The sequence below is a fragment of the Octodon degus genome, unplaced genomic scaffold (genome assembly GCF_000260255.1).
Source record: "Octodon degus isolate 3935 unplaced genomic scaffold, OctDeg1.0 scaffold00087, whole genome shotgun sequence".
Taxonomy (NCBI): Eukaryota; Metazoa; Chordata; class Mammalia; order Rodentia; family Octodontidae; genus Octodon; species Octodon degus.
In genome coordinates, this window is record NW_004524663.1 from 11,582,462 (window position 1) to 11,594,131 (window position 11,670).

Here is an 11,670-nt window from a genome sequence, read left to right on the forward strand (position 1 = left end):
TGTGTATGTGTGTGTGGCCAGCTCAGCCCACCAGGGGGCAGGGCTGGCTGGCATGTGGTGCTGGGGTATTGAACTGTGGTCCCTGTGCTTTGCTAAGCTTGTTCTAAGTAGGTGCTTTAGACCACTGAGCCATCTCACCAGCCCCAAAATACTCATTCTTACAGAGAAGAGTGTTACATGTTTCTGCAGAGGTGACAAAATAGTGTTTGGGAAGAAAATGAAAGGGGAAGTTGGAGTATATGAAATAAAGTTTCATGGACTTCTTTTTACCCACAGCACTAATAAGCAAGCTTTGGCCATTCTACACTAGTAACATGGAAACTACTTGTTCATCAGATAGAGATACTAAGAACATATAAATGGGTAAAAAGATAATTTCCTCAGGCTTTCAGAGGTCAGAATAAAAACTAGAAATATACAAGCCCAGTTAGGTCAAAGTTAGCACCAACTGGCTCACTCTTAGATATGGAGGAAAATGAGGTAATGATATCATAATATACATTCTGTTAGTTCTAGTGCCTGGAAGGTGCATGACACAGTTGAAGTACAATGTTGCCATCTATTTGCACCATCTGAAGTTTTTATGTAAGGGCTGCACTTTCACTGCCCTTTTTCATAAACTATACCTTTCAGGAAAGATGATGCAATCTAGACCCAGACCATGGGTGCTAAAGTATGAGAAGGAAAAACAAAGTACAAGGTTGGTGTAGGCCACCATAAATGAGAGTATTTTAAAATATAAGAAATACTACTAGAAGGGGCCGGGGAGATGGCTCAGTAGAATAAGCGCTTCCCTGGCAAGCACAAGGGCCTGAGTTCAATCCCCGGTTCCGAAAAAAAAAAAAAAAAAAAAACTACTAGGGATTAAAAAATGCTAATTTGGACTCAGCCACAGATGCTCTCTCTCATTTCATGACTGTGTCTGCTGCTTTCCCAAGAACGGAAGACACAGAACAGCCAATTAAATAGCATATTTTCGGTGCCCTGGGGAAAGCCACGCAGGAAACAGCCTATGTTTATATCTCACACCTCTGGGGAAGCTGTGCAAGCTGAAAGCAGTGAGTTCTTCCTTCTCTTTATTCTCAAAGAAGAATTAAAAACAAAAATTCAAGCCACGCAGCCACCCCAAACAAACAAAAAATGTAGTTTCAAATATAGGAATACTCTCCTTCATGATGAATATGCACGTGGGAGACTTGTCATAAAGTCTGAAAAAATCTGGCCAAAGGCTGCTAAATTCGGGGGCTCAGCAGCTCTCCACACAAGGAGGGCCATGAAGCTTGTGCTCCAAACCCACCCAGTGTGAGACTGAACTCCCTTCGGCTCTGCCAGCAGCACCTTGATGAGGCTCGACTGCCAAACGCACGGTGAGGAGTGTCACAGCCCGGAGAGTCCGAGGGTCCGAGCCCAGCTCCATTGCAGGAAACATACTTCTCACCAATTAATTTATGTTGAGCCATCTATCAATTTCTATGTTCATTTCCATAATTAAATATGAAAGTGAATAATGAAAAAGAAAAAGGAATACAGATAAAAAAATACTAATTTGTAGAATTTCAAATTATATGAAGCAAAATCTGACAAAGGTCAGAAAAAAACTAGATTAAAGGATCATTACAATAAAAATAATATTTGTATATATAAGAAAATAATTATAAATTAAAATTTAAGTGATGTATAATTGCACTAAAAAAGAAATACATAAGTAAAAGTTAATCAAATATTAAAAATTCTGAAAAATACTAAATACTGTTGGCAGAAATTAAACATAATTATCCAGAATTAATTGACAATATATACGCAATCTTTGTAAAATTCTCTCAGGCTTGATTTTTTTCCTTAAGAAATTTATAGTTCTAGGGCCAGCCAGATAGCTTGGTGGATTAAAGCTCCTGCTTAGGCAGACACAGGGACTGGGGTTTGATCCCTGGTATGCAGTGCTGGCCCCGCTACCATGGTGCACTGAGACAGGGACTGAGACTGGGCATGGTGGTGCGTCCCTATAATCTCAGTGCTTGGGAGGCTGAAAACAGGAGAATCACACGAGTTCGATCTGTGTAGTGAGGCCCTGTAGACCCTGTACTAAATACAAAAAAAAAATTATAGTTCTAGTATTATATGTAAATGCAAAGATCCTAATATAACCTAACATCAGTGGCATAAGTACCTGTTCGGCAAGTTCAAGGTCCTGTGTTTGAATCTTGGTACTGAAAGAAAAAAAGACCCTGCTAATATAACCTAATAAATTTGAAAAAAATAAAATTAAAACACAGTTGGAGGACTCAATTTTATAGTAATGAAATAAAAATAATAAAATCAACTTGAATGAAACAGAATGACTCAGATATATGCATTCAACTGCTTTTCAACAAAGATGCAGAGGAGGGGCCAGGGAGATGGCTCAGTAGAATAAGTGCTTCCCTGGCAAGTGCAAGGGCCTGAGTTTCGGAAAAAAAAAAAAAAAAAGATGCAGCGATTAACTCAGTGATAAAAGAATGCCCCCCAACAAATGGTAGAGGAACAATCAGCTATCCATATGAAAAAAGTATATTTTTATCCTTGCCACATATCACACACAAATCTAACTTCAAATGCGTAACAGATATGACCATAAAACTGAAGTTTAGAAACTTTCAGGGTGAAAAAAAGACTTGCATAACCTTAGGTAAGCAAATATCTCTTATACAGGTCACAAAAAGCACAAACTATTTCAAATACTGCTAAGCTGAACTTTAAATATTGGTAAATTTTTCTCAAAAACTTGAGGAAGGGATACAGCTCAATAGTAGACCAGATGCCTAGGATACTCAAAGCTCTGGACTCAATCCCCAGTGCTAAAATTAATTTCTAGGTATTGAACTGAGAATAAAATGAAGCTTATGGACTAAGAGAAAAGTACTTGCATGATTTTATATCTGACAAATGGCTTCTACCTTTAATATATAAATAACGCCTATAATTTAATAATAAAATGCACAGGAATAATGTCAGGATGTTTTCTTCTGAGACAGAATAAAAAGTATAGAGAACTTTGATTTCTTTAAAAATTGCTGCATTGTATCATCTGAGAGGATAAGGCAGGAGGACTGCTGCAAGTTTGAGGCAAACTCATGCTGTAAAGTGAGTTCAAGGCCAGCCTAAATTATATAGTGAAACCCTGTTTCAAGGAGACTTTAAAAAAAAAAAAAAAATTGCTGGGTTGCAAGAATGGGAGGCTTATTATTTTATTTTTTCCTTTCCCTTTTATTAATAATGTTTGAGGTACATAATAAGTGCATTCATCAGAGAATTAGTGCATTTGTGTGTGCATCACATCCTGATCCTTTTTATTTCTCCTCCATTCACTCCCAGATCCCCACACACCAGAATCTTATAGTTTGCTACTTAAAATATTTTATTAAAAAATAAAAGGGGGGGGTAGTGAGATAGCTCAGTGGACCAAGCGCCTGCTAGGCAAGAGCAGGGATCAGGGTTTGACCCCTGGCACCACAGGCTGGGCTGTCGGCCCTGCCCCCAAGTGCACTGAGCCAGCCACCAAGGAAGACCAGGTGTGGTGGTTCACACCTATAATCCCAGCGCTGGGGAGGCTGAAAACAGAAGGATCAATATGAGTCTGAGCTGTGCAGTGAGACCCTGTATCAAATACATAAAAAAGAAAAGGGAGAGCTAGGGATATAGCTCAGTGCAAATATTCTGAGTTCAATACCTAGTACCAGCCCCCTAAAAAGTTAACATGATAGACAAAAGATACATTGATTTACATTACTCAATTAAATTATTATAGTTGTCAAGACACATATAGTAGATTTTTTTCTCCCATGGTTTATTCCTTTATGTTTATTTGAGGACAGAGTGCACAAAAATATCTGATAAGGGCTGAAGAAAAAAGACAGTCATATTTCTGGCTTCAAACTAGCCATTTCTACTGTAAACCAACAAACCACTTATTCAGTTGCTCTTTCCCCTGGCTGAACTCCCATCTTACAGCTTTTCGTTTTGTTATTCTCACTGCCCTATACAAAGCACAAAGATGGGGTAGTACTTAGAAGCACGTGTCTTACAGCCACAATTCCCAACCTCACCACTCAAAAATAGCAGACCTAGGGTAAATTACTTCATCTCTCTGTTCCTCAGGAAAAATACTGAATACTTTCAAGGTGTTTACAGCTAAACTTGGCAATAAGTTCAAAAAGTGTTAACCATTCTTTATCTTCTTCTTGTTACTATTACTGTGATTATTACCTTGTGACTCAGTTTTGTTTCATTTTTTGTTCTCCTTTTATCAAAGAAGGTACTTGTTAACTGTTCATGCAATAATCTCATGTCTGCCTATTTTCTGGTTACCTGTATTGGAGTTCTACACTACAGCTTCTTCCTATGAACTTTCACTTCTTTTTCAGTTCTCCCCATTCCATCCATCATACAATTGTCAAGTTAATTTTTGTTGCTTTTTATAACCTCCCCTTTCCTATAGCTGGAGCTTTGTTCAAAGAAAGAAAAGTATTTCAAAATGAATTCCTAAATTAGTCAGTGCTATAACATGTATGACAGTAGAAAGTCTTGTCTTTTAGTCCCACGAATATCAAAGCAAGTTATATATTTACTATAAGAGTAATATACTATAAATTCCCTTACCATTAGCTAGTCTTGGTTGCATTAGCAATCACTCTTAACATAGTTAGGGATTTAATTTGGTATAAAAATTCATGAGTAAAGTATAGAAACTTGAGTTTTATTTACTCTCTGGAATCTAATTTCTTTCTTTTTTTTTTTTTTCTTTTTTTTGGGGGGAGGAACCAGGGATTGAATTCAGGCCCTTACACTTGCCAGGCAAGTGCTTATTCTACTGAGCTATCTCCCTGGCCCCTCTAATTTCTTTTGTGGCAGATAAAATGTTATGTTAGTCTCATCACTATGCTTGCAGACTCTGGAAGGTACCATTAATTGAACACAATGCCTTCCTAGGGAGTCCAAAATAAGCATTACAGTGGTCCCTCACTTATTGCGGAGGTTACTTCTAGGTACCCCCATAATAAGTGAAAATCTGTGAAGTAGTGATGTTATACTCATTTTAGTATTTATGTATATTTTAAGGTTTTATAAATTCTTCTCACGTTCTTATAAACTTTTCCCACACTTTTTTTTTTTGGCAGAACCGGGGTTGAATGCAGGCCCTTGCACTTGCCAGGGAAGCACTTATTCTACTGAGTCATCTCCCCGGCCCCTTTTCCCACACTTTTAAAAACACTAATATTCTTAACCATTTTTAAAACTCATAAATCTATATAATTTTAACAATATACGTATACTGCAAGGTCCTGCAAAATTTCAAGATACAGTGAAAAATCTGTGATAAATAATTTAGATTAGGGCTGGGGAGATAGCTCGATGGTCTAAGCACCCGACACGCACAAGGACCTGGATTCAATCTTAGGCACCACATGCCAAGCTGGCCCTGCTCCATGCTGGCTACCGAAACCTGGTGTGCTGGCACACACCTGTAATCCCAGCACTGGAGACGCTGGGACAGGAGGATCACTATGAGTCAGAACAGCATAGTGAGACCCTCTACCAAATAGATACAGAAATAAAAGATTTAATTTTTTAAAATTTAGATTAATATTTTTTTGAAAATCCACTAAACAATGAGTCTGCAAAAGTTGAACTGCAAAAATGGTGAGGCACTACTATATACAGAAACTAACATCAGTGGAGGAACCAGCAGAAATGAAGTTATACATCATTCCTTAACAACATAACCCTTGGAATTTCTATTTTCAAAGGTCTGTGATTACATTTAAAACTGGAAAGGGGCCGGGGAGATGGCTCAGTGGAATAAGTGCTTCCCTGGCAAGCGCAAGGGCCTGAGTTCAATCCCCGGTTCTGCCAAAAACAAAAACAACAAAACTGGAAGTCTATATAAAATTTCTCTAGAATTTCCTTGAGAATATTTCTAAAAATCCAGAAGATACACTGAATCTTTAATAAGAATTACTTTAGTACAGCTTCAAGACAGTTTGAAAGTTAAAAAAAAAAAACAAAACAGAAAGTTTAGAACTGTATTTTTAAATAAATTTCACTGTGACATTTCATAATAAATTGATACTTCAGTGACAATACATTTTGGCATACTAAAATGGGTCCTGAAATGTGATATGGGCACATGAAAGTCACAAATACTCTTTGCAAAGTCATTCTTGGAAATCCGAACATCATGAAATGTCATTTTTTTTTTTAACAATTACCTTTTTTCTTCCTTTGCTCTCAGTTGTTCTTCCTGTCTCAAAACTTGAACCATTACAGACTCAAAAACCCCGCTTGTCAAGCCTGCCAAACTTCGGGGTGCTGGCCGACGTCTTGTGGAAGTCCACGCAGTCCCCCTCTCATCCTCCAATCCACGACAGCCTCTGGATGTAACTGCTATCGTTGTCTTTTCTCTCAGGTGCCTTAACGAAGAATAAGTCAATTTACAAGGTCAAATACTCTGGATACCTTCCATTAGTACTCTGAGTTAAGACTATCTCTATACACACCCAATTATCTCTTATAAATATAGATTTGTGTCAATAAAGCTAAACCATCAAATTAAGCATAAAAAACTGACTTATCAATCTATGTAATTTATTAATTTTCTTTGTCATAATTCTTTTTTGTTACTGGCAGATAAAGCCACTGAAAATATAACTTGGTAGTACAAAAGAATTTGGTAAAGGCAGTAATAAATTGATAAAATTGTATATTTAACATTTTTTTTTCCCTGAGAACTTGGAGAAGTCTAAAAAATTTCAAATAAATAAAGAAAATACATCCAATCTAAGCTTTTTAGTTATATCTTCAAAAAGTCTTTAACATTAGGATTTCTGCAACATAAAAACAATTTTAATCCTGACATATTTCAATATATAATCCTTCACCAAATCCAATGAAGGTCAAATGTCATCTTTTAACTTGGAAGTCAAAATAAGAGATGCTGAAAACTAAGGGATGGGAAGCGCAACTGGCAGTTATCTCTATCTTCATTTCTTGTATGTCCTACATATCCTAGTTTAAAAGCCTCTGATGTGGGAGATAACTCAGTGGAATAAGTGCTTGCTTGGCAAGTGCAAGGTTCTGACTTTGATCCTTGGTACCGCAAAAAAACAAAACAAAACAAAACAAAACAAAAAAACCTCTGATGCAAGACAGTAAGAACTTAATCACTGCATGTATCTAACCTATACTGAAGAGCAGAGATGGACCAAGAAATTTTCCTGAAGAGATGACAACTGTGCTTACCTAAGAACAAACAGGAATTTGGGATTAATATGGCAAAATTAGTTCATTTGTTATTATAAGATATCATTTATTAATTAAAAACTAACAAGTGTTATGTATGCTGCAATCCTGAAAGCTGCAATGGTAAGACATAATCTCTGCTCTCATGTAATCACAGTATGGATGGAGAGAAAGATTTATCCTAAAATAATTTTTTTTCTGTTTTTAAGTGCTATAAAGAAATGCAAAACAAATAATGAAGGAGTATAAGTAAAAAAACAATCTGTATCAGGCTTCATTGAAGAGATGATATTTGAGCTGGGCCTCAATGAATACAATTCACCTAGACTTTAAGCAGAAATGTAAACACTTCAGGTGTGAAACTGTTCTGTATTACACATCTTTATTCTATTTCTCCTTTTCTTCTTTCTCACCCCTTAGCTTTTTCTCTTGGACCACTTACTGCAAGAGATCCATGCCTTTGTACCCTTATGTCAATCCTTTATTCTTGTGTATTCTGCCTCTCTCAAATGAGAGATACTATAGGTTATTAAATCTATAAATATTAATATACATGTATCATGGTTGTATGATATCTTAAATTCTTTGGAAAGATACTTACAAGGGATAGCTGAGTCTTATGGAACTTATATTAGTTCTTTGAGAAAGCTCCAAACTGATTTCTATAATGATTGTACTAGTTTACATTCCCACCAACAAGGCAGGAGGCTTCATTTTTTCAACATAGCCATGCTAGCCATGTTAATTTTTTTTTTTTTTAAGAAATGTATTTAGTACAGGGTCTACAGGGTCTCACAACACAAATGGATCTCACATCGATCCTCCTGTTTTCAGCCTCTGAAGTGCTGCGATTACAGGCGTGTGCCACAACATCCAGTCTCAGTCACCCTCTTGGGGCCAGCACGGCATGCTGAGGATCAAACCCCAGTCACTGTGCCTGACTAAGCAGGCAGTTTAGTCTGCTGAGCTATCTGGCTGACCCTCTATTTGTTAGACTTCTTAATGATTGCCATTCTTTCTGGAGTAAGATGGAATCTTAGCATTGTTTTAACTCACATTTTTCTAAGGGCCAGAGACATGGAACATTTAATATATTTGTTGACTATTTGTCTTTCTTCCTCTGTGAAGTATCTATTCATTCATTTCTCTTGCTCATTTCTTTTTTTTTTTTTTTTTTTTTTTTTTTTTTTTGCAGAACCAGGGATTGAACTCAGACCCTTGCACTTGCCAGGCAAGCACTTATTCTACTGAGCCATCTCCCCGGCCCCTTCTTGCTCATTTCTTGACTTGGTCTTTAACTTTAGGCAGTTTAATACTTTTGAATTCTTTGTATTTCCTAGTAGCTGGCAATTTTTTTTTTCCCATTCTGTAGGTTGACTCTTCACTGATTCTTTTACTATACAGCTTTTTTTAATGACTGAAATTAATCCAACTATTGATAACCATGGAGATCTTATGACAGGAGCCCCTTCCAGTAAACCCTACCTCCTCCTACTACTACACAGGGGATTACATTTCTAACATATACTTTCTGGCAGACACACTCAAACCCATAGCAGTGAATAATCCCACAGATAAAAAATAGATAAATCTAACTTGTTAAGAAAACCTAAGACATGAAGCAATTATTTTAAGAATCAAAGAGGGTCCTATATCAGGTTGCACTATACAGCTTTTTAGTTTGATAAAAATCCTATTGGTGATTTTTGCTATCTCTTGTACAACTGAGGTTGTTCAGAAAATCTTTTCCTTCCCCTTGTCTTCAAGTGTTTTACCCATTTTATCTTTCAGTAGGTTTAATCTTTCCATTTAAATGTTTAGGTTTTTGATCCATTTTTAATTTAGTATATGGCAAAAAGGTCCAGTTTCAATCTTCTACAAACAGTTAACTAGTTTTCCCAGCACCACTTATTGAATAGGCTGTCTTCCTTTCAACATGTTTTTGGCCCCTTTGTCAAATATTAGATAGTTGAATGTGTCTGGTGAGGTTTCTATGCCCTCAGTTCTGTTTCATTGATCCACGTGTCTGTTTCTGTTCTAGTACCTTGCTATTTTATCACTACTGCTTTATGTTTTTGTTTTTGTTGTTGTTGTTTTATCTTTTAGTGGGGGTATCAGGACCAAATTGAGAACTTCATGCTTGCCAGAGAGGCTCTGCACCACTGAGCTAAATCCTCCATCCCTTATCACTATGGTTTTGTTCTATAGCTTGAAGTCAGCTACACCTGCTTTGTTCTTTTTGCCCAAAAGTGCTTCTGCTATTGAGTCTTCTTTGGTTCCATATAAATTTTAGAATGATTTTCTCTAGTTCTGTAAAGTATGCTGCTGTATTCTGGTTAGGACTTATCTGAGTCTGTACAACAGCTTGGGAAGTATGTTCATTTTGTCAATACTGATTCTGTCTATTCAGGAGCAGCAGACATCTTTTCATTTCCTGTTGTCGTCCTCAAACTCTTATTTCAGAGTACCACAGTTTTCTTTGTAAAGGTCTTTCACTTCCTTGGTTAGGTTCAGTCCTACATATTTCATTTTTTTTTTTAAAGCTATTGTGAATAGTATTAATAATTTCCTTATTGATATACACAATTTCTTTCTTTTCTTTTTTGTATCTTAGGGAAGGGTCTACAGGGTGTTCAGAGTCTCACTACCAGATCAAACTCACAGTAATCTGCCTGTTTACATTCTCTCAAGAGCTGGGATTACAGGTGTGTGTTACTATGGCCAGTCTCAATTGCTCAGTGTGCCCCAGGGGTGGGGCCAGCACAGCAGGCCAGGGGATTGAACCCCTGGCCTCTGTGCCTGCTTGTAGGCACTTTAATTCGCTGAGCTATTTGGCCAGCCCTTTGGTATACACAGCTTCTAAGAACTTTCCTGTGATGATCCTGTTACATTGCTGAAGTACATTATTAATTCTAAGAGCTTTTTTGGTGGAATTTGGGTCTTCTATACAGACCATCATGTCATTTTTAAATAATGGTTTGAGTTCTTCCTTTCCTGTATGTATCCCTTTTCTCTCTCTTGCCTGATTGTTCCAGCTAATGTTTCAAGAAGTGTTTTAAATAGAAGTGGTAATAGTAGACATCGTTGTTTTGCTGATTTTAGGGGGAAAGCTTTTACTTTTTTCCCCATTTATTATTATCCTGGCGTTGGTTTGCCATAAACAGCTTTTATCATATGCAGGTATGATCCTTCTATACCTTTTCTCTTCAGGATTTTTATCAAAAGGCTCTGTGGAAAGCCTTCTCTGCATCTATTGACATGATCACATGAATTTTAACCTTGTTTCTTTGTATTAATTTATTGATTTATGTATGTTGAACCAATCTTGCATCTCTGAGATAAAACCTCTTTGATCATGATGTATGAACTTTCTGATGATTTGGTGCATTCTGTCTTTCTGAGGATTTTTGCATCTGTGCTCATTAATGAGATTAGCCTACAGTTCTCTATTTTTATCATCATCATGTTATTGGACATTTATTAATTCTATGGTCTTTATCTCTGGTTCTTAACCTTTTTAGAGTCTGTGGCTTTCTGATAACAGTAAAGTTTTACAACCCCTTGTTAAAAAAACAAAAACATGCACAGATATGTATATAGAATTCTGACTAACAAATTTAAACTTTATAAAGACTTGGAGCTCCCACTGAACTATATAAAAGACAGAATTTTAAAAATTAACCAAATGGCTATTGAGGTTCATTAATACAATACTTTGTCTGATAAAAGTGCAAAGTACTATTGTGAGAGATAACCTGGAATATTTTGTTCCAATTTTAGTATATGTGCTGCTGAAGTGAACACAAACCTGGAATATTTCATTACTCCCCAAAATCATATACAATAGTGTCTATACAGAGCCTGGAAAAAAAAAGTATACATTTGGAAAAGAAAAACCTGTTGTGGTGGATTGACAACTGGTGATCAACTTAGGATATCCAGCTGAATTGAACCAGCATGGTTCAATTGGGAGGCCAACTTAAGGATTGTTGCCAACAACATAAAAATGAGAACTGAAGAGAAGCGGTTAGGAAACTGTTGGTTCTCCTGGGGCTGCTATTGGCTCTCCTGGAGGAACCTGTCCTACTGGCTTTCCTGATGAACTTGGCTGTTCTCATTGTCACAGAAGCTGGGACCTTGTCACTAGAATGGTTATGATCCATTTTGGGGGAGCTCTAGTCCTTACTTTGAGCATCATTTCCTGGCTTCAGAGGGTAAGATGGTATACTGTTCAATCTCCTGGAAAAGCTTGTTTCACTCTCTTTCCTGATACAGATTAGGCAATTCATTGTCAGAGGAGCTCAGGACCTTGTTGTTGCTGAGGATGACTGTGGTACTTTTTGAAGGGAGCACTTTTACTTTGAGTGTCACTTCCTGGATCCAATGCAGATTCCT

General features: G+C 36.9%; 1 protein-coding gene across 2 annotated transcripts in view; it reads right to left on the reverse strand.

Annotated features, from left to right (window-relative positions):
• Kiaa2026 (KIAA2026 ortholog) overlaps nucleotides 1–11,670 on the reverse strand; it is a 101,117-nt gene that overhangs the window by 74,146 nt on the left and 15,301 nt on the right. For both annotated transcript variants that reach the window (XM_004637197.2, XM_023721867.1), the window contains one exon: nucleotides 6,246–6,446. In XM_004637197.2, the coding sequence (XP_004637254.1) occupies nucleotides 6,246–6,446 (201 nt within the window). The remainder of the gene's footprint in view (nucleotides 1–6,245; nucleotides 6,447–11,670) is intronic.